At 47.0% G+C, this 24,162-nt stretch overlaps 1 protein-coding gene across 1 annotated transcript in view; it reads right to left on the bottom strand.

Moving 5' to 3' along the window:
• Positions 1-23,959, bottom strand: part of Fa2h (fatty acid 2-hydroxylase) — a 52,178-nt gene extending 28,219 nt beyond the window's left edge. The window contains exon 1 of the mRNA XM_021170240.3: positions 23,549-23,959. Coding sequence (XP_021025899.2) covers positions 23,549-23,959 — 411 coding nt within the window. The remainder of the gene's footprint in view (positions 1-23,548) is intronic.
• Positions 23,960-24,162: the final 203 nt, after the last annotated feature.

The following is a 24,162-nucleotide window of genomic DNA, read 5'->3' as shown; positions in this document are numbered from 1 at the left end:
GGGGCCTTTTCATCAAACTTAATGCTTTCTAAGAAGATCCAGAAAACTAGATTTTTATATGAAATTTCTAGAATTTTTTTTCTCTCCCTCACTTCTTGTGGATGCTTGGGAAATGCTCTACTGACTTCCAGCCCCAGCCTGGGGACGCGCATTTTTAACAAATTCTGTGGTCCAAACTGACATGCATGAATATAAATACAGTCCTCAGTATGACTGTTGGAAAACTCCCGGTGAGCTGCTAAGTGTGGGTGCCTCACTCATTGAGAAGGAAGGGCAGGGACAGCCATGAACAGGGAGTTTGTTCTTTCCCAAATTCCCAGAACAAAGAATCTAGATGGGGAGGCTGGGCTGCACCCACAGGAAAAAGGTATTCAGGGAACCCTGTGCCAAGGCCATGGGTGGGTTGGGTAATAAATACACTGGCTCTTGAGGAATTAGGGTCTTAAGGTACATGAAGGGAGAGCCCAGGCCTCCTCTCCTCCTCCTCAAGCAAGATGACAAGGATCAGCGTCAAGAGGAGGCAGAAGGTAGGGGCTTGGCATGTTGGTGGATGCTCCTTTATATTAGGCTCCTCCCTTCCTTTGTCTCTGGGAAGGAGCCACAGTCCTCACACCAAGAATGTCACCTTCAGAGTGTCACTTCACAGGAGAGTACACCCTTCCATATTCGTAATCTTTCCAACCCCCAGCACTTCAGAACTGGACCTTATTTGGAAATACAGATGAGGGGATTAGGCTATGTTCTGATGTAACATATTCTTATATAGCGGGGAAACTTCAATGTAGATGAGTACTACAAAGATGAAGGCACAGACAAGGAAGACACATCAAGAAAGCCAGTGTGTGTGTGGGGGGGAATCATTCTAATAGAGGTCTACCAGAAGCTGGGGTGCTGCCTGGACCACAGCTTCTCACAACCCTCAGAAGGAACCTACGAGTTGTGGATACCTTTAAATGTTTTGTTTGTTTGTTTGTTTTCAAGACAGGGTTTCTCTGTGTACTCCTGGCTGTCCTGAAACTCACTCTGTAGACCAGGCTGGCCTCGAACTCAGAAATCCACCTACCTCTGCCATACTTTTAATTGTTAACTCGATGTAGCCTAGAGTCATCTGAGAGAAAAGCCTGGATTGAGAATTGCCTAAATCACAATGGCCTGTGGGCATGTCTATGTGGGACTGTTAATTGTTAATTAGTATAGGAGGGCCCAGCCATAGTGGGTGGTATCATTCCCTAGGTAGGTAATCTTGGGATGTATAAAAACAGTTAACTAAATAGAAGCAAGCAAACCAGCAAGCAGCATTTCTCCATGGATTCTGCTTCACATTCCTATTTGAGTTCCTGCTCTGACTTCCCTCAATAGTAGATTGTAACCTGTAAAATGAAATTAGCCCTTTCCTCCCCTAAGCTGCTTTTAGCCAGAGTGTTTTATCACAGCAGCAGAGATGAAACTAGAACCTTATGACACCTTGGCCTCTGTCTTCTGGCCTCCAGAACTTTGAGGTTATACGCTCCTTGCTGTCTAATACACCTCGTTTGTAGTAATTTGTCATGTAAGCTAGTGGGAAGTCATTAAAGTCTTATTTGGTGTCTCTTGGGATCCAGTTTTGGGGGAAGAGGGATTCAATGGAGATAGAACCATACTGAAGGAGATATCGACATTGATATATGGAGTCAGGGTCTACATCTCATCCTATGCCAAAATGTCAGAAAGCTGAGTCACGGCCTTCCTTCCTGGCCCACGGTGGTAACCCATGCATACCTCTTAGAAGGGACGTCAACTGTTTCCCTTCCTAGCTCAGAAGAGGCCTGTCCCCCCTTCTTTAAGGCCCAAGAAGTCACTCCCCAGTTTTCTCCACTTAGAAGTATTGTGTATCAGAGGAAGGCCATGCTTGGGTGTGTGTGTGTGTGATAACAAACTGCTGCTCTCTTTAACACAAACCTTGTTCTTTGTACCTCCCATCTCTTCCCCTAATGCATAGCTCCTGGGACAGCCATGGCATCTCCATGGAGAGCTAGCATATTAATGTAGTATCAACATACGGCTCCCCAAGGGACTGGCAGGGTAGTCGGAGGACACTGAGAACCAGGAGGACCAGGTAACCTGTGCAAGATCTCTCAGATGAGTAGTCTCTGGGAAGGCTAGACAGATGCCCTCTTCCGGGGCTTCTCTGACAAGATTCAGATCTGGGAGGGACTCACTGGGATGTCTCCAAACCCCCAGCCAGGGTCCCTGTCTCCCCCATCCCACCCCTCCCGCAGTCTTCCAGTCCCCAGTCCCTGTCTTCCTTGGAGAGGGTGTGCCTGGAGGGCTCATGGGGAGAGAACAGTGAAGAACAACAGAAAGCCTGCGTGCTGCAGCGCAAACAAACAAGTCCAGCATACAAGCCATCTGAAAGGAGGCAGTGTACGACGGGCGGGCGGGGGCTGCAGAGGGAGGGGGAACCGCATAAAGGAATGTTGTTGAGAAAGCTGGGGCTGGGCACCGAGGGATGGACAGATGTCCTTTTATCCCTCAGCCTGGCTTGTGCTTGAAAACCCTTTCTGTGAAATGAAACTGGTGCCCCTGGCCCCATGTCCAGCTGCTCCCAGCCCCTGGAGGCTCTACACACCTGGTAGCACACTGTCCAGCGATAGGTGCAGGAGGCAGGGTCCCGAGAGGACGATGGTGGTGGGAGGGCCATCTGGAGCCATAGAGAGGGTGTTATTTGCTAGGAGGGCTTTGTGTTGACAAGCCCACCCCCGGGAACAGCCTCCTGGGAGCTGGCTGTTTAGACAGGTGGAAACTTTAGCAGCAAGGAAGGCAGGAAGGCCTGGTAGTTTCTACTTCTAGAAAAAAAACACTGCTTCTGTCTCCCTGTGTCTACATCAGAAGCCAGGTTTTGCAGGGCTCAGCTCTGGCTAATGTTTTGTGGACCTTGAGGGCCACATCTGACCACCAGCAAGTCACAGTATCCCCAAAGTAGGGCCATAATGACCGTTTATATTGTCACAGCCGCGGTAGGTCCAGGTCACTATCCCAGTGTAAGAAGAAAAATAGAGTGAGCTGGAGTCATGATGGCTCAGCGGTTAAGGACACTGGCTGCTCTTCCAGAGGACCTGGGTTCAATTCCCAGAAAATACATGACAGCTCACAACCGTCTGTAACTCGATTTCCAGAGGATCTGATACCCTCACACTGACATACATGTAGGCAAAACACCAATCAGTGCTCTAAAAATAAATATATTATTCTAAAAAAGGAAGAAAAGCAGGAAGAACATGATGGGAAGCTTGTGCCGTGGTCTGACCACCTGTACCCCTTAAGGCACACGGAAAGGACAGGGCAATGGCTGGGCACCGAGGCACTTGACTTCAATTTACCATGAATGTGGTATTTCTCCTGGTCATGAAGTGAGGTCCCTTTGATGCCACCTGCAACCTTGTCCCTGGAAGCAGAAACCTGTTTATATAGGATGTCAAAAAATGGACCAGTGGCTTGATAATATTAAATTACCACTTTAACCTCACCAAGTGAGTGTGGCTACTGATGGATTGTCCATGTGCCAGTGGGTGTCTTCCCCCACCCCCACATGTGCACATTGACAACACAAGTTGAACTCAATGGCATATTGGGGGGGGGGGACAAAGGACAATAGGACTTTATGGATTGGGAGGGGGATGTGTTGGGGAAGACTGGGGGGATGTTGGAGCAAGAAGATGGGGGTAGATACAATAAAAACACATTGCATACATGTGTGAAATTCTCAAGGGATAAATAAAAAGTATTATGTATGAAAAACATTGCCAGAATGCCCCTACCAGATCTTGTCAGCTGCTATGAACTGTTTTGGGGACAGGGGTTTTAAGTTAGGGCTAACTTTGTAGCTTGGGATAGCCTTGAACTCATAGCTGTCATCCTTCCTCAGCCTAAGTGTACCACTATGCTACATCATGTTATTCATTTGATTCTCTACCAAGTCTGGCCACGGACTGTTGGAACCTGCACTTGTCCTCTCTGACCTCTGACCTCCATTAGGGAATCACTTCCAAGAAAGTAGTCAAGGGGACAGCTGCATCTGCCTCAGGGATGTCTTATTTAAGGGTTCAGAGGGATCTGTGCTGGCAACTCTCCCTCCTGGAGGTATGACCTAGGCTTGGTGAGATTGAACAAGGGACATTCTCTGAGGCTTCTGGATCTTTCTGAGCAAAGTCCATCCTCTGCTGGAGGAGTGGGATAGAAAGGAACAGAGGTTCGGTTCACATGAGAACATCAGCAGCTTCAGGGAGTCAACGCCTTGAAATGTTCCTTTGCAGTATCATACAAACTACAGCCTCTCCAGCCTTCATCTCCTGACTTCTCAGACATCCCTATAGGATGCACTACCACAAGGAAAATGCCAGGAAGTCATCCTCAATCTATGTCGCCCCACTGAGCCAACACGCACACAAAACAAACTTTGGATTCATTATGTGATGCCCTGAGATGTAAGGATTGTCCTCTCCATACTGGATACTGCGTTTGACTAATATTTTTAATTTGTTGATACCTTTTAATGATCGTGTGTGCACACACACACGTGCATGTGTGCACGCTGTGGCACACGCGTGGAGGACAGAGAGGACAACTCAGAGTTGGTTCGCTCCTTCCCCAATGTAGGTCCCAGGGATCAAACTCAGGTTGTTCCGCTTGGTGGCGACTACCTTTGCCTGCTGAGCCACCTCGTCAGCCATTTTATTTTATTGAGACAGAGAGGGGCTCATATAGCATAAGCTGGCCTTTGAACTTGTTCCATGGCACAGGATAAGCTTGGACTGATTGTCTTGCCTCTACCTCCCTAGTACTGGGCTACAGATATACACCACCAGGCCCAGTGTGCCCATTCCCGCCATGTTGGGGATCAAACCCCGGCTGTGTGGTAGGCAAGCACTCTATCAACTGGGCTACATACTGAGATCTTGGCTAATTTTTAAAAGAGAGACAAAACCGCTGATTTCTAAATAACCGCATATATGACCACCCAGAAACAAGATTCCTTCATTTCTCCTGCACAGTCTATTTGAGAAAATATTTGTCCTGTCATTATACACCTATGCAAAACTACATGGTAAGAACCAACAATAGTCTCTGAACTGTTTTTTTTTTTTTTAAAAAAAACAACAATAATAAACAACGCCCCTAGCCAACAACAATGGCCTGCCTTATACCTAAATGCTTTGTCTGCTTGATTCAGACAACTCCCCCTCCCCCTCCCCTAACCCCTCCCCCTCCCCCTTCCCCTCCTTGGCTCTATAGCTCCTTCCTTTTATGGTGGAGGATATTTTTGCTTACAGAGGTCGGTGTCCCTGTCTTAGGTGCCTTGGTTGGATCTGAAATACAGGCTGTCCTATGTCCTATAAGCCTATGTCTCTTTGCCTCACCTTTAACCTGACAGCTTCTAGACCTACTCACTATACACTGCTGAAGTTAGGTAAGGCTGCAGAGGGGACCCTCTAACTGGGGATGGGAGGTGGTTCCTGGGGAGTGTGTACTTGGGACTTTATATGGTTACACTCACCATCTTTTTTTTTTTGTTTGTTTGTTTTTGTTTGTTTGTTTTTTGTTTTTGTTTTTTTTTTCGAGACAGGGTTTCTCTGTATAGACCTGGCTGTCCTGGAACTCACTCTGTAGACCAGGCTGGCCTCGAACTCAGAAATCCGCCTGCCTCTTACACTCACCATCTTATACTTGGTGGTCACACAGTGTTTTAACCCAAGGGGATGAATTTCTTGACGAAGCCTGGGCGAAGGCTGTCCTGCCAAATGGTCTGTCTGTCATGGCCGGGGTAAGCACATACTGCAACATGTCAGGCAGAGGGGACAAGAAGCAGCTATTTGTGACTGGTGTGCAAACCCATCCAAGAACACAATCTCCTCTGATTTGGGGACTGTCATCCCTGAGAGGCTGCAGCGCTAGACCAACACTGTCCAACAGAACCTTCTATAGTAAATCCAATGTTCCGTGTCTGAGCCATCTTGTTTACTATAGTAAGCGGGGTGTGGTGGTGCGTGCAATGAACCCCAGCACTTGGGAGGCAGAAGCTGGCAGACATCTGTGAGTTAGAGGTTAGCTTGGTTGATCTAGTGACTTCCCATCCAGTCAGGGCTACATAACGAGACCCTGTCTGAAGACTAAAAACCAAATGAAACCTAACCAAACAGATGCTAAAAGGAATTACCCTCTTACATTTTATTTTAAATAGAGTCTTAAGATTTTTATTGCTGTGACAAAACACGATGGCCAGAAACAACTTGAGGAGAAAAGGGTTTATGCCAGCTTACATCTGGTTCCACGTCACAGCCCTACACTGGGGAAGTGAGGGTAGGATCTGATGTAAGCCATGGAGGAATGCTGCTTCCTGGCTTGATCAGCCTGCTTTCCTAATACAACCCCAGACCATCTGTCCAGGGGTGACATTGCCCTCGGTGAGTTGGGCCCTCTCACATCAATCACAAATTAAAGAAAACACATTACAGGTAAATCGTACGGGGGGGGGGGGCGTTTACTCAGTTGGCATACCCTTTCCCCAAATGACTCACACTTGTGCCAAGTTGACATAAAGTAGCCAGTGCTAATAGCTATGGTTGGTTAGTGGCTACCATGCTGACAGCAAGCTTCGGTCTCATGTGCAATTACTGTTTGAAAAGTTTCCTCAATTACTTCTCACTTCCTCTCCCTCCATACCTGCCCTCATTCGTGAAATCCCCTCCTTCTGTTCCTACCCCAGGACCTTTGCCCTTGCTCTTCCTTTCTTGGTTACACATTCTAAGGGTGTAGGCAATGCCATAATCAAGATACGGACTGTTTCCTTTACACCAGGAGTCCTTTTTTGTTTTTGTTTTTGTTTTTCGAGACAGGGTTTCTCTGTATAGCCCTGGCTATCCTGGAACTCACTCTGTAGACCAGGCTGGCCTCGAACTCAGAAATCCGCCTGCCTCTGCCTCCCGAGTGCTGGGATTAAAGGCGTGCACCACCAGGCCCGGCTGAGTCCACTCTTTTTAAGATTTATTTTTATCGTGTGTGTGTGTGTGTGTGTGTGTATACATGATTGCAGGTGCCCATGGAAATCAGACATGTCAGATCCCCCAGTAACTTGAGTTACAGGCAATTGTGAGTTACCCAGCAGGGTACCACGTATGGGACTCAAGCCCCCTGAGAGAGCTGTATGGACTCTTAAATGCTGAGCTGCCTCTCCTGCCCCCACGGATCGCATAAACAAGCTCCAGATGGGACAAAAACAACAGTAAAGGAGAGAGAACGAGTGTCCAGACCCCTTGATCAGAGGCGCCAGCAGTCTGAAGGTGCACAGTGCTTTGCAGCAGACACCAGACATGCTACTAGTAAATATGACAGCCTCTTGGCTCTCTCAGCCTCTGGGCATCCACGTGTAAACCCTGACCTGTGGGCAGTGCCTCCAGTCCCAGGCTGCACAGAGCCAGGCAGTGCGTGGGACCTGCTCTGATGCTGAGCTCAAGGGCAAAGCTGCTTCTACATTTTCCTTCCGTCATGCTCCCCTTTCCTGCATTCCCCAGATTTTCACAGCCATTCATCCCACAAATACGTAGGCGGCCCCCCACTTTTGACCTCTCCAGCCTCTGCTTTGGACCCTCTAACCCGCAGCATGAACCTGGAGCCTAGGGTCCACCATCTGCATAGATTTGCATGAGCTGGTTTCCTCCTCGATTTTGCTGTTTGACCACAGGGCTTAGGGCAAGCTGAGCTGCCCCAGCCTCGGAAAGGTAGATTCAACTGTGGTATGATCTCAGGGCTAGGATGACTCTCAGCCCCTTCCTGACCTTTGCTCTGTATAGTGGAGTAGCCTCTTGTTTGGAATGGAAAGATATATATATATATATATATGATGTGGTCTAGCTATTTAAATTAGGCTAGTACTGAAAGCAGATCCCCTGTCTTAGCCCTTCCAATACTAGGATTATAGGCATGTGTGAACATAAACTTATATTAATGTATTTGTTGTTACTGATTTTTTTTTTTGGAGTGCTGGGGGATTGAACCCAGGGCTGTGCACATGCTGGGCAAGTGTCTACCTTTGCCCTATACTTCCAGCCCTTTGACTTCCTTGGTACAAAATTGAGCTCCCAAGTAGTATTAAATATATATGTAACGTATTTATAGACATATTATATATTTAAAAATATATGTAACATAAATGTAATATATTTATATATTATATATTTAAATGTATGTATAATATATAAATATATGTAATAAATGTATGTTATATATTTATATTTATCACACACACATATGTGATGAATGTAAGTTTTTAAAGACCAGTCCAAAAACATTAAAACATAAATGTATTGCAACAACCAATTAAAAAGCTTAATTTTTACACTAAAAAAGTATATTATTAAGAAATAAACAAGAAAAACCACTGCGCATAGCTTATTCATAGGATGCTGTTCTTAAACAAATGTATAAAATCTTAAAGGAAGGATCCTTTCTAAGTTGGACCTAACTGATAACTTTTCTTGTATTTTTGCTGTGAGCCTACCCTTTGTTGGTTGAGCCATCTCTTAGCCCCCGATAGCTTTTTGTTAAAGAAAATGTGTCAAAACTTCTTGTATAGAAAAGGAAACCCACCGAATTAGCCAAACACAAACAAAAAGCCGAATGGGAGCAGCAGCAGAGGTGGCTGGAACTGACTGCACTGACATCTTTCATTTCTAAGGAGTGCCAATCAATCTAAGAAGAGTGGGTCGGCAGGGAGATGTCTCAGTGAACACTGCCCTCGCTACCAAGCCTGACCACCTGAGTTTAATCCCTGGGGCTCTCGTGGAAGGAGAGAACTAGGACCCAGGAGTTGTCCTCTGACTGGCACACACTCACGCACTGAGTAAATGAGGAGGATTTCTAAAAAGAAAAGAGCAACTATTTAATAGAAAACAGGGGAAGGGTATAAAAGGCCCTTTCTTGAATATGTATAAACGTAACATGAAAATATTTTGAACTCCTCATAATTTCTATAAGCCAAAAAAAAAAAAGCAGTGTTTTTCTTCAGCTATTAGTACAGAATTTAAACAAAACAACACCGCACTCCGTTGGCAGGATGAGGAAACTGGCGCTCTAACAGATTTTTGGACAGCATTTTCATTGACATAAAGTTTGAGGATGCAGCTCAGAGATAGAATGTCTGTTTAGTGAGCACACAAGGTCATCTATTTGAACACACACATACCCATGTGTACACACACACACACACACACAGAGTTGTAACTGTGGCCTGGGCCTGCAATTCTAGCATTTAGGAAGCTGAGGCAGGATGACTGTGGTTTTGATGCCAGCCTGAGCTACATAGTGAGAACCTGTCTTAAAAAGGAAACAAGAAACTGGTTCCAAAAATTTATTTTTTAAAAATGGTATAATCATTTTAGATGGGAACTTGGCAATATCCATTCAAACACAAAGTGCACATTATTGTATTCCAGTACAAATTTATTTAGGTGTGCTTGAGAACTATGGTGCAGGTATGCATATGGTTTAGGTGGGGAATATTAAGAGGAACAGCTATTGAAGATGAAGACAGAAAAATGCTCCTATACTACTATGTGGAAAGAGGCACAAAATACATCAGAGCCAAAGGATGCAGCGCATGCCTTGGCAATGTGCACTGCACAAATCCTTCCTGTGGAAAACAGAGAAGACCACATGGGGTGCGTGAACCACCATACTTATATGGAGATCAAATTCTGAAAGTCAGTTCTCATCTTCCACTATGAGGATCCTGGGAATTAAACACAAGTTTTCAGACTTGGTGGCAAGTGTGCCTGCCTGCTATGCCATCTCATCAGCCCCCAACCTGTGGCTGTTATTATATCATCATCATCATCATCATCTGTAGTTTTCCTGTAGAATCTCTCTACATCTCCTCAAACCTACTTTTTGTTTTGTTTTGTTTTTGAGTCAGGGTTTCTCTGTATAGCCCTGGCTGACCTGGAACTCACTTTGTAGACCCGGTTGACCTGTCATTTCAGCAGGTTCAGTATCCTATACCTAGAACATTCCATGGGGCCTTCTTGATGCCCACAGCTGTTGGCTACATGTAAGGATCAAGGCCAGGTGGCAAATGCTACAATTACTAAGGCTCCCTGCCTCTGAGCACAAGGTCATGTCTGTCTCTGGCTTTTTTTTAACCCATCAAACTATGTTCCTTTTCCCTGCACCTGAAAGGTTCCATCGTCAGGTCCTGGGTATCTACTATACCCATATTTTGGTATAAAAAGTCACTCAGAAAAGGTGGAACCAGGGGTTCAGAACTCTCTCTCTCTCTCTCTCTCTGTCCCTCTGCCCTTCCCTCCTCCCTCCCTCCCTTCCCACTTCCTTCTTCCTTTTCTCCCTTTCTTCCTCTTCCTTTTGTATTGAGCCAGGTCTCACGTTGCTCAGGCTGGCCCCAAACTTTCTATGTAGCTGAGGATAACCTTGAACTCCTTCTGATTCTCCTGCTTCTGCACTCTGAGTAGCCACCTACTTTATTCAGTACTGGGGATCAAACCCAGGGCCTTGTGCATGCTAGGCAAGCACTCTACCAGCTGAGCCACATCCCCAGATCTCACCAGTTTCCACCAGTCTTTACTCTCTAAGGGCGCATATATCTACCCCATGTGCTACATGTGTGACACATGTCTCTTCCCTTCTCCCCAGGTCAGATATTGACAGATCAAGTCTGACTGCCGAGATGTACTTCAAGGTCAGCTAACTGGGATTAGCTCCCACAGATGCACATTGACCTTCTCAGGGGGCAGAGTTCAGACATGGTGGAAGGAAGCCCCTTCTTGCCAATGGCTCTGCTCTTAAGCCTGCTTGAGCTTCAGTGTCTCATCAACAGAGACTTCAGCAATGTTCCTACAGCTTATGGTGGACAAGGAACTCAGAAGAAGAGACTTGGAGGATTCCCTGGGCCAGCTTGGCATTCCAGAGATAACCCCACAGTAGGCTAGCACTCACTGAGACACCCCCACACTGGCCTTACATGATTAAAGGGCACAACCCAAAGCTTAGGTTTAGGCCATGGTTCTCAGGCCACCTAAACATTCTCTCTAGGGCAGCCAGCCACAGGTGAGGGCACAGTATGTTTGGACCCCGTGGTAGATCTCTGGGAAGGAGGCAAGGGCCTGGAAAGTCCCCTGATCCTGTACAGTCCTCCGGAGACAGATGTGACAAAGCAGCCGTAACTTATCAGCCACCTCCTTAGCCTAGCAGCCTCCTTCCACATTCAACAGAGGCAAGAACTGTCCAATCCCCTGGGAGCTCCTTCTCTGTTGCAGCTTAGGCCGGACACCAGGGACCTTCAAGAGCATTGACTGCACTGTCAGAACATCAGGCCCCTTAGAGCAGTGGTTCTCAACCTTCCTGATGCTCTAGTACAGTTCCTCGTGTTGTGGTGACCCCCAACCATAAAATTATTTTCACTGCTACTTTAGAACTGCAATTTTGCTACCGTTATGACTGATAATATAAATATCTGACATGCAGGATATCTGATATGTGACTCCCAAAGGGGTTATGACCCACAGGTTGAGCATGCTGCCTTAGCGTTCTGGGGGCCATAAATCATTATTATTTCACGTCCCCCCCCCCCACAGTCTGGGGATGTTTCACAGTCCATAATGTCCGTAAAGTGAGTTCTACCATTAGGAGTGGTCATAAGTACCTACAGTCCTAGCACTTGGGAGATGGAGGCTGGAAGATCAGGACTAGATAGAGCCTCAGCTACATAAGAGGGTTTGAGGGTATCCTGGGCTATGTGTGAGTCCTCAGATAGAAGAGAATAAAGGAAAAAGAAAGGAAAAAAGAAAGACCAAACATTGCCAGCCTAGTTAAACTAACGTGATCTAAATCACAGAATCTAGGGTATAGCTATAGCAAACGAGGGTCCTTGAGTCCCCATGACTCCAGATTCACTTTTTAATCCAACACATCTCCCCATCTTACATTTTAACCTCCAAACCTCCATTCTATAGAGTCACAGCTGTCAGGGGACTGGAGTGTCCAGCCTGTTGATTAATCAGTAACTGAGCATACAGAGAGTGGGGCATGTGTCAGGGGAAGGAGTACCTGCTCTGGGTTGGAGATCTCCCTCACACAGGGCATGTCTCAGAGGCACAGGCAGTTTATGAGATCCAGAAAGCAAACGGAAGCAATCGAAGAATCCTCTTCCTGTCTTCAGAAGGTTGAGAAGCCCAGGCAGAAGAATAAGAGGGACCCTAAATCATCCCATCTTACTCCAAAAGAAAGCGCGTGCTCCCCATTGGCTTACGTCATGCACAGTCGTCTTCAGTGAGTTAATGGTTAACACCACTCATGGACCCTCAACGCTGGATCTCTCTGAGCTGAACAATCTATCTACTTTAAGGGTTCAAAATAGAAAATAGAGCCAGGTGTGGTGTCATGCCTCTTTAATCCCAACACTCAGAAGATAGAGGTAGGCGGATCTCTGAGGTCAGCCTGCTCAAAAGATTGAGTTCCAGGACAGCAAGGGATACACAGAGAAACCATGTCTTGGAAAGGAAAGGAAAGGAAAGGAAAGGAAAGGAAAGGAAAGGAAAGGAAAGGAAAGGAAAGGAAAGGAAAGGAAAGGAAAGGAAAGGAAAAGAAAGGAAAAGAAAAGAAAAGAAAAGAAAAGAAAAGAAAAGAAAAGAAAAGAAAAGAAAAGAAAAGAAAAGAAAAGAAAAGAAAAGAAAAACAAGACTGATTAGACTGGGGAGATGACCCAGTGGTTAAGAGCACTGGCTGCTCTTGCAGATGCCCAGGATTCAGTTCCCAGAACCTACATTATGGCTCACAATCACTAAGTCCACTTCCAGGCAATCTGATGCCCTCCTCTGGCCTCTGAGGGCTCCTGCATGCTTATGGTGCATATCATATCAACTCATTCTCTCTCTCTCTCTCTCTCTCTCTCTCTCTCTCTCTCTCTCTCTCTCTCTCTCTCTCTCTCTCTCTCCCTCCCTCCCTCTCTCTTTCTCAGAAAAATTAAAATTAAAATCTATGATAAATTTGTTTTTTTTAAATGCATATTGCCAAACTTAAGTCACCTTACTGTTACTTCTGTAAGGTTTATTGGCATCCAGGTCTTCTACCTAAGTCCTAAAGACTCCAGTCACAAAGCGCAGCAAAACCATTGTACCACGCAAACACCTACTAGCCAAGGACTTGGAGATTTAGCCTCTGTATCACTTACTTTTCTGTTGCTGTGATAAGATATCCAGATGAACGCAATGTAAGAACAGGAAAGCTTTATTCTGGCTCACAATTTGAGGGTACAATCCATCCTGGCAGGAAAGTCAAGGAGTTGAAATAGTTGGCTAAACTGCCTCTGCAGCCAGGATTAGAGGCTGATCAGATCCCACTGTCAGCTAGCTTCCTCTTTCTACGCAGTCTTGGATCCAAGCCCAGAGAAGAGCACGGCTCCCTTTTAGGGTGGAGCGTCTCCGTCAGTCTAATCAAGATAATCCATTACAGTTATGTCCAGAAGCTAACCTAATCTAAACAATCCCTCATCCGCGTCTTGGAGACTTACCTCCTAGCTGCGTTCAGATCCCATCAAGCTGACGGTCGATGCTATCCCAGGCCCTGCTCAATTACTGACCATTTCCTTCGGTAGCTTTTCCCAGGCCCTGGGCAAAGAGCCCCATCTCTAATGATTGGAGATTGCTATTATCTGACTACAGGTGATATAACACAACGCAAAGGGAGGTTGGGAAAAAAAAATCAGGGTCAAAATAGAGGACATTTCACTATGTCAGTGAGGGTGAAGACAACTCACAAGTCCAGTGCAAATAAGGACCTGGCACATGCAGGCCTATTAATAGTGAGAGTTAATTAGAAGCTGAGACCCCTGAAAGACCCTAAGTCACATCAGGGGACCAGAAGATGTCCTTGGTCCTCAGATTAAAGCTAGCCCTGCTAGGTAGTGCTTAGAAATAGAGTTAGATAAGGACCCATTGCTTGCTACTGCATTTCTAAGAAATTACCTATGTTGCTTCCAGTGTCCTGTCCTTGTTTGAAAGGATAGCCAGTCCCCATCCCTCGCTCTACTGTCTGTGAAATACTGGTCTTCATTTAAGGAAGACTCACCATGACCTTTTTATCCTTGAACTCGCAGTCTCTTCTACTTAGTTCCCTGAATCAGCTGAGGTTTTGTTTGTTTTGTAATGCCACCTTGTATCATATCATGTTTAAACTTGGCACTTTCAAGGGCTTGCCAGGGTTAAAGGAGAGCATTCAGGAAGCCAGGCTGATCTGGCATTCACTCTGACCTGGGGCAATAATGGGATCATAGAAGCCACTTTTATTCCAATGTAGGGAGTTCCAGAGTGCAGGCCCTGTAATAATTTAATAATCTGGGTGTGGTATCATGTGCTTGTAATCCCAACCTATGAGAGGCTGAGGCAGGAGGATGTTGAGTTTGAGCTTACTTTGGGCTATATGGCAAGACTCTGTCCTAAAAAAAAAAAAAAAAAAAAAAAAAACCAGAAACAAAACAAACCATGGACCCATGCATGGTAACTTAGGACAACGGTAACATCAGCGCTTGGCAGGTCAGGAGTTCAAGGTGAGACTTCTCTCTCTCTTTCTTTCTTTCTTTCTTTCTTTCTTTCTTTCTTTCTTTCTTTCTTCCTTCCTTCCTTCCTTCCTTCCTTCCTTTCTTTCTTTCTTTCTTTCTTTCTTTCTTATTTTGGCAGAATCTTATATATCTTATGACTCATGTTTGAGGCTAACTTTAAATTCCCTATGTGTATGTGTGTGTGTGTATGTGTGTGTGCATATATGTGTGCGCGCATGTGTGCATATGTGTGTGATCCTCCTGCCTCTACCTCCCCACTGTTGCAGTGCTAGGATTATAGGCATGCACCACTGTGTTGAGCTTATGGGTGTCAGCAGTCAAACCTAGTCCCTCCTGCATGCTAGGCAAAGAACTCTACAAACTGAGACACAACCCAGTCCTATATTTTCATGATTACATATGAACAAGGACCATGAGGGAACAAGTAAGGGAGTCATAGTATTTGAATTCATAAACTAAAACCAGACATTTAAAGAAATATTCCACCAAACTCTGACTCATTTTCTATTAGGAAACCTCTGTATCATGCAATGTTGAGCAATACTAAGGAGTCCTACCCGACAGAAAAGAACACAAAAAACAGAATCCTACCTTCTCTTCCTGTGCAAGAAGAAATTATGACTAATTCACTTAGGTAATTATCAACCAGATATGTTGTCCATTGTCTGGCTTGCTCTATATAACCAAGTGTACTTATAACAGTGGAATTCCTACCAGCTTTGCTATAACAGACTGTTAAGGCCTCTTGTATACATGGTGGTTCAAATATATCAAAGCAAATCCCCCTGAAATTGATTTATCTGATATCACTATTTAAATGCCATGTGATATATTGTCAAAATGGGAAGCCAAAGTATTCCTGTAATTATGCATTGGGGAGATTGCTCCTCAGTATAATACACAAAGTTGGGCTTCATATTTTTCAGCCATAAGCTTTTCAAGTGCGTTGACCATTAGGCTTGTTGTCCATGCCCCCTTTTTTATTATTGACAGTACTTTTTCTATTGCAGAGAAGGACAGGTAGGGAGACCGATAAAGCTGTCTGCCCACCTTAGATGGGCACCCATTAGAGAAGACTGAGAGCCACTACTTCCTGGTGGCTGGAAGATGGCTCAGCAGTAGCTGCTCTGGCAGAGGCCCTTGGATCAATTTCTACCACATACAGGGCACCACTGTGACTCCAGTCCCAGGGAATCTGACACTTTCTTGTGACCTCTGTGTAGCACACATGCACATACATACATACGAGTTGGACAAAATGCTCGTACATATAAGGTACAAATAAATCTGAGAGGGGGGAGAGTTAGTGACACACACATGCGCGCGCACACACGCAGAGGAAGGGAGAGAGAAAGCCTAGAGAAATTTGCATGGCATCAGAAGAGGTAAATCAAAATGTAGGCAGCTTGTGTCACCTCTGCATATCATCCAGGCACTAAGAGCCACTGGGGGACCAGACACATCCTACGAGCAAAGTGGTATCCCAATTGCTTTCTCTGGCCTTGAACTTGTGGCAGTCTTTCTGCCTCTGCCTCCAAGGTGCTGGGATTCTAAGACATAACACTACATCCAGAATCAATTGATTGTTGTTGGAAGGTTTTTGTTTTTGTTTTGTTTTTCTCATTGAAATACAGTCATTCTGCATAGCCAATGCTGGCCTTGAACTCTACGCTCCTGGGTTAATTTCCCAAGCACCAGGGTTACAGGTGTGCACCACATCGGCTCTGCTGCTATTTCCTATCATCAGCTTCACTTTTACCCCTGGCAAGAAGTCCAAGGAGAAGTGGACAGCAGAGTCTGGGTGAGGATCCTGTTCCTGTCGTTCTGGCTGAGACAAATGGAGGGCAAAGGCAGAAACAAGGGTCTCAATAACCCGGCCTCCTATCTCCAACCCCATTAGCTAGTAAGCAGGAGATAGGTTTCGTACATTTTCATTTTTGAATTATTGTCTTTTCAATGATGTACACAGCCCAGTTTTCCAAGCAGCCCATTCATTGGCTTAGTCCCTGTTGGCAAGAGCCGGTGCGTCCTAATAAAACCCAGGTAAGCTAGACACGAGCCGGCCTCAGAGAGCTCGAAGCTTCATAGACAAGGGACAAGGTGGGTGGTGAAGAAACCCGGAGAGAAGAATGTTGTAAAGGCTGTGAAGCAGGTCTAGGTAAAACGCTGTGAGGGTTTGAGGGAAGGAAAAGGGGTGCTGGAGAGAGAGAGAGAGAGAGAGAGAGAGAGAGAGAGAGAGAGAGAGAGAGAGAGAAGAAGAGGAGGAAGAGGAGGAGAGGAGAGGAGAGGAGAGGAGAGGAGAGGAGAGGAGAGGAGAGGAGAGGAGAGGAGAGGAGAGGAGAGGAGAGGAGAGGAGAGGAGAGGAGAGAAGAGAAGAGAAGAGAAGAGAAGAGAAGAGAAGAGAAGAGAAGAGAAGAGAAGAGAAGAGAAGAGAAGAGAAGAGAAGAGAAGAGAATCTATACGGGACAAAAGCATGAGGTCATCCATGGGAAGCCACTGAAGACTGCCACAGCATAAGCTTTCAATTAAAAGTGTCAGAGGCAATGGGGGTCACTGCCCCAGTGACCTGCCCAGGAGCCTGCTACAGTAGTGAGCATGACAGGACCCTCTAGGTCAGGGCAAGCACCAGAGATTAGCTGTGGTTAGAGATGGGAACGCTGAGTTCCCAGGGGAGATAACTGAGTGAAGGAAGCCACCCTGCAGAGAGCATGCTGCCTTTCAGGGGAAACTCAGAGGCAGAAACAAAACAAAAACAAACAAACAAACAACCCCCCATCTGGTTGTGAAGGAGGTTAGGACAGAGACACCTCTGAAAGGTGCTGTCAGCTGGGAGGAGGCAAGGGTTCATTGCAGATTTTGGAAGAGCCCTACATCTTCCACTGAGTTGTAGCAATAGAAGGGTTTGCCTGGGTTTAAAAAGGCGCTTGCAGAGAGCCCTGGAACATTTCCAGCACAAGGGAATGTGGAGGGAGGTCTGAGCTGAAACCTTGGAGAGCTGGGAACTCCACTTCCACTGTGGAGTGGGGATGAGAAGTTGGCTCGCTGAAACCCTCTGGGCTGAAGACCCTGGTTGTCTTCAGCCTTTCCCGCTTTGCTGGCAGAGGAAAAGCAAGAGAATGCAGCACCAGAGACTCAGAGGTAGGGACCAAGGACACACAGGGCACAGTAGGCAGAAGGATGCCCTCTCCTCCCAGGACCCGAGTCCCAGGACCCGAAGCCTGTGACTATGTGACTTTACTTGTCAAAAGGACTTTGCAGATGTTAGTTAAGGAGCTTGAATTGGGGAGGTTAGCTAGGATTATCTGGGTGCACCCAATATAACACTAAAAGCATTGGTAAGGGGTAAGATTGAGATAGAAGAGTCAGAGTTGGAGATGTGATGATGGAGCTGAAGCGAAAATACTCAGACATTGGCTAGTAGTCACTCAGGGAACACAGGTTGTCCCTGGAAGGCTGAAAAGGCAAGACAGGGTCCTCTAGAAATTCTAGAAAGAATGCAGCCTGGTCTCCTCACGTCCTACCTCTGACCTCCAGAAAGGTCAGGGGATACTTGGGAGTTGCTTTAAATCTCTGCCTGTGGCATTTTGTTACAGTAGCAATAGAAAATGAACTCAGGCAGAAAACCAAAAGGATCAGGTATCCAAGTGAGAAGAGGAGCAGAGAGGCCCCAGCAGGGGTCAGCCTCAAGACTGCAGCCAGGGCAGCAAAGAGAGGGCGCAAACCAACTGCCAGAGCTATGGAAGCTAAGGCTCAGGGGACCCTGGCAAAGGCTGCTTCAACAGAGAGGTAGGTTGTACAGACAATGGGGGGGGGGGCATGCTAATTGTCTAAATAAACAAACAAAAAAAAACATGTGGGTTAACACTATGTGTCCTATTAGGGAGGTGAGACACCAAACAGCAGGGCTAGCAAGGCTGACAGGTGCCACTCAGGCATTGGTTTGGGGTATTTCCTGGCAATGTTTCTGAAGGAAATAACTTTCATGTGTGTTTTTTTTTTTTTTTTGGACTCCCAAGAGTTCCATTTCTGATTTTCTTCCTCAATTCTTGCTCTCAAATCCAATCTGAAGCAATGCCAGCAAACACTCTTGGGATCTGTGTGTTGAATCAGTGGCTGGATCTACAGATGTGCTATTCACTGGCCCTGGTTTCATCCTCCAGGTAAGATTTGCTGGTGTTACAGCAGGCCAGAGCAGTTAGGAAAGGATGGTGACCTTTGCTGGATCAGGCAGGCCCTCCTGGGAAGCTCTTGACAGCGGATTTCAGCAAGCTGACTTCTTATCTCCACCCCAGGACGCAAGTAGAGATAGATTATCAGCTCTCCCAGGTTTTAGCTCTGATCTCCAAGTAGGACGGTGCTGGAGGTGTCCCAACACTTTACAGAAAGGAGGGACTCTAAGGCTTCCTGCATTTAGATTTTCTTCCCATTTAATCACTCAGACCCTGAAACTCTGAGCCTATACTACAAAGCCTAGCAGAACCACAGGTGGCAGGAACTGTTGCGTTCCTAACTACTCAGAAACACATCCTATGTGATGTGACTGGGGTGTGGCCGCAAGTCCTTCAGACATGTGCCTACCTCCGTGCTACAGTCTGGAGATTTGAAGTTTATCCTGCCTGGAGTACTCTCAGGCAGATGGCTCAGGTCCACCAGATCCTGAGTAAGAACCCTCCAGGCTTGTGATGCAACGTAGGAGAAACTTAGGTCTCTTTCTGACAGTTACCATTCCCCTGGGTGTCAGATTTGTGGTTTGAAAAGGACCTGATGTGGGCTGTGATGAAATCTGTAACTCTCACCAGAAAAAGCTCTCTATATTTTTTTTTTCTATACACAATCTCACCCTTTTCACTAGTCCCAGGAGCTGTCCCACAGTGCTTCAGTGTTTTCTATAGTGTGATCCAAGTGGTACCCATGATGGGTTTTAGGAGATACAAAGAGACAAATTTTTCTCGTTTTAAGTTTGGGGCTGGGAATACAGCTCAGTTGGTGCACTGCCTGTCTAGCATGCACAGGGCTGGTCCCAGGACGGCATAAACGGAGCATGGTGGCACGTGTCTGTAATTTCAGCACCTGGGTGGCGGAAGTAGGAAAACTATGGCCATCCTCTGCTACATAGTGAATCTGAGGCCAGGCTGGGCCACCTAATATCTGTCTCCGCCCCTCCCCCGATTTTTAAAGTATATATATATATATATATATATATATATATATATGTGTGTGTGTGTGTGTGTGTGTGTGTGTGTGTGTGTGTGTGTAAGGCTGGGTGTGATGGAGTACATCTTTAAAACCAGACCCTTGGAGGCAAAGGCAAGTGGATCTCTGTGAATCTAAGGCTGGACTGCTCTGCACATTGAGTTCCAGGACAGCTAGGATAACATAGAAAGACCTGGGGTCAAAAACCAAACCAAATCAAACCAAACAAACACAGAAATGAAAAAAAAAAAAAAAAAGACCCATGGTTGCATTGGTATTATTACCCAGGGTCAATAAATGCTAAAAGAAAAGGTGAGCCTATCTAGAGATGGCTATCCAACATCATAACTCAGGGGGTGTCTGTCAGTGACTCACAGGTGACCAAAGTCTTGGGGACATAACGTCTATGGTCTTGGAAGAAGGTTTACACACTAAATCCCTTCATTGCCTGTTTCTCTCTTTAAGTTATTTACTTTATTATGTGCCTGTGCAGAGTCCACAGGGGTAGGTCAGAGGCAGGGGTCAGTTCTCTCCTTCCACTGTATGGACTCCAGGGATCCAACTCAAGTAGGTCATTATGTTTGGTGGCAAGTGCCCTTACCCACCCAGCCACTCACCGGCTCTGCTTCTTTTTTGAAGTGGTGTTCACAACAGGGCTTCATGTCCACAGGTGGGAGAGCACTTCTCTCCATGCCTAGGCTAAGGGGCTTGATCCCACTGGCCTCTGGCAGCCAGGGATGGTGAGATAGCTTCCCCGATCAGCTACAGATCTTTCATTTCCCCTACCCCACAGTATGTTAGCTCAAACAAGTCTGACTTGTTCTCTGTATGTGCCTTTGTGTGAGTGTGAATGTGTGTGTGTGTGTGTACAGTGCGTACATAGGGGTGTGGCAAAGTAGGGAACAGGGGAAAAAGTGGGGTGGGCCTTCTTGACACAGAGTCCCCTACTTAACGATTAGGCTGGAGAAGGGTCCCTAGGGGAGGGGGAACAGAGGTACTTCTTAGCACTTTCTGCTCCTCACACATCAGGAGAGGGTTCTTAACTTCCAGGGGTATCAGCACCCCCGGTTCAGCAGGAGAGGAGCAAAGTAGAGAAGGTAACATGGAGGTTGTTAAAAGGACTTTTCTAGTCATCTCTTTGAATGGACACCTGGCCCCCCAATTTCTCCTTTGACTCCCTACCTGTCTCCTTCACTTTAAAGAGAACCTTGCCTGGTATAGTAGTGCATGCTTGTGATCCCACTACTTGTGAAGCCCAGGGAGAGGGATCTTAAATTTGAGACTAGCCTGACTGCCTGACCTATATAGCAAGGTACCAAACCAAACCAAACCAAACCAAACCAAACCAAACCAAACCAAACCAAACCAAAAACATAAGCTAAAATAAGGAGAATCTTGTACTTTCTACATTTGAACTCTGCCAACAGAGGGACAGGAAACTGGAATGTAGGGTGACTTTGGCTGCTGGCCAGATCAGGTCTGTGGGCCTGAAGGTATACTCTTAGATTTTAGTTTTCTCTATGCCCTCAGTTTGGGGCCTAGAAATCTGATTGTTTGCAATGTGACCACACTGGGACTTGGGGATATAACAGGTAAAGAGCGGGTGTAGGGAGCCCAGGGTGAACTGGTTTTGCCTCTGAGTTCTCTCTGACCCTAGGGGTCAGGCAGGGCAAGGTGAAACCAAACCAAATCCTGACGCTGGGTGGTTGGCAAAGCAGGAAGGTGGGGCTATCCAGCGCAGGGGAGGGAGTGACATTCAGAATGGTACTGAGTAGAGAGGCCACACCCTCAGGCTCCCGACTGCAGAATACAGTTACAATACAGGGCAGGTCCATCTCCAGTGTTCTGATCCTAACTGCTCACTGATCTCTGTAGCAATTTTTCTCACAGCAAAGGGTAAGTCTCTGTTCCCTCAGCAAGACCTGACACCAAACACCAGCTTCCTATACTGTTCTGGGTTCCCCGTTGTTGAATGCCAAGTCTGGACAGTTTATGAAATCTGTCAGATCTTCTATTATGAAATGTCCTTCCCCTTCTGGTCATGGTGGTTAAACTATGTCTTTTCTCTGGCCTCCTTACATCCACTGGAGTTCCCTCCGCTCCTTGTCACTGGAGCAAGGCTACTCTTCCGAAGATGCAAATCTTTCCGCACCACTCTTCAGCTTAAGTCCTTTAGCCTCGCAAGTCAAGCCCCCACACCCCCAACCACAGCCTTTGAGGCTCATGTGATCAAGCCCCCAGTGACTTCTAGCTCCCACCTCTTTCTTCCCTTGACCTGCCAGCCCTTGGTCACCTTGGTTCCATTGCTATCTCTTGACTGTGCCACAGTTTTTGTTTTGTTTTGTTTTTTAATACATGCTATTCCTCTGTCTGGAATGTTCTTCTTACCACTTTTGGCTAAGCTCTGTCTTCAATTAGCTCTTGGTGAAAAATGTCACTTTCTTTACGGTAGTTCTTACTGAATCTGCTCTCCAGATTCTTCACCCAGACTCAGTATGCAAATATTATAAATATTAATGAATGTAATTAAACAATGACTGAGTCTGTAGTAGGGTCCCTATGAACTTGTTCACTCCATGAAAATGGTAACCATTTTCTGTTCAGTGGCTGTTGGTGCCCAGCACAGTGTCGGCAACCCGTTTAAGAACCAAGGAAGTGACTAAGAGATAAGAATTAGGCAAGATGGATAAGAGGTGTCTCCTGGAACAGTGGACAGCATGTCCTTTCATCTAAAGATCTAAAAGCACTTGAAAGAACGTGAGCAACAAGGACCAACCGTTGCTTTACACCTAATCACCATGGCCTTACTGTCACCAGTCCTGCTATCAGGCTTGAGAACAAGGAGTTAGCTTGGCTCCACCTGAGTCTACCAAGAGCTCTGTCCCCCAACCCTCGGGATGGAGACGACTTTGATCTGGAATAAGAAACACTTGGTTTTTGTACTACCTAACTGTTTGACCTCAGACATTTATAGACCTTCACTGAACCCTTGTTTCCACATCCTGAAATGAGAATAACACCCAGGATGGGTTGAAGGTAAAAATCCAAGATGAGTCTGCACCACACAGCAGTACCGAGTTTAGCATAGTCTGGGTTAGAAGTATCGAGTTCTACTTAGCAAGCTGGTTCGTGTATTTTATTTCACTCTTTCAAACCCACAGCACTGTTTAGGACGGAAATAAAACCGGGGGCTGGAGGAGAGAATCAATAAAACGCTGTTCAGGTCCCCCACCCACTCACCCACAGGAGCCCCTGAAGGGAGCAGAGCAGAGCTTTGGATTTGTGTCTCCTTGAACCAAGAGAGTGGTGGGATGGGGAAACTGAGGCCAGGTGAGCCTAGGAACCTACTATTGAAACAAGAAAGGAAATCAGAAAGGCTGATAAAGGAAAAGGAAGAGAAGAGAGAAAGGGGGGGGGGTGGTAGTGGCTGGAGCCAGAAACAGGAGTTGAAGTTGTCAGGCGGTAGGGGGGCTGCAGAAGAGACATGTTGGAAGGAGGATGCAGCCGGGTCAGTGGGTAGCGCTGGAAAGAGGAACACCAAGCTCCTGGTGATAGGAACGGGAACTAGGGGGATGGGAGATGGGGTTTCAGTGACCGGTTACCTGGAGAGAAACTGGGAAAACGGAGGGAAGTGAGGATGGAGGCTGTCACCTTGCGTTCTCCTAGAGGGCAGGTGATTTGAGCTCTCTAAAGTGGCGGACTGGGGGAGGGGTGTGAGGCAGGGAGCGGGGAGTACCCGGGGCCGCCTGGTACCTGCGGGTCCGCTCGCAGTTCGCCCACATAGTACTGCTCCAGCCAGCGGCGGGCGTTGTCGGAGTGTCTGTGAGGTGGCCCATCCAGGTCGGCACTGATGTCCTGGCCAGCCCGCGCCAGCAGCAGCTGCTCGCCCCCCGGATGTTGCCGCACGAAGCTGGTGAGGTCGTAGAGGCTGGCCCCGCGGCGGACCCAGCAGGCACCGGCCGCCAGGCGCCGCTGGACCTCGGCGGGCGTGAAAGAGGCGGCGGGGGGCGGAGCGGGGGCCATGGCGGGAGAGCGGAGCTCGGATCTCGGAGCCCGGCAGTCTGCTCCGCGGCTGCCCAGCGCGCCTCTAACATCTCGGGAGCAGGGGCAGCCGCAACGGGCCGGCCGCCACCGCACCTGCTCATTTGCATGCCCTGCTCCCATTGGCCACTCGGTGGGACGCGGCTGCTGCCCGGAGCCGCCTCCCCATTGGCCCGCAGGGACCCGAGCCCCGAGCGCAAGGCGCTGAGCGTGGCCCGCCAGGTAGCCCTGGGCAGGTAGAGGGCGTGCCCACCAGGTGTGCCCGGCTGCTGGTAGATGCCAGCGCATTGGAGGTGACTATCAGGACCACCTCCTCGGCGGGCACG

The sequence above is a fragment of the Mus caroli genome, unplaced genomic scaffold (genome assembly GCF_978045245.1).
Source record: "Mus caroli unplaced genomic scaffold, Mus_caroli_1 scaffold_10, whole genome shotgun sequence".
NCBI lineage: Eukaryota > Metazoa > Chordata > Mammalia > Rodentia > Muridae > Mus > Mus caroli.
Note: the sequence above shows the minus strand (reverse complement) of the source record. Positions and strands in the feature narration are given on the sequence as shown.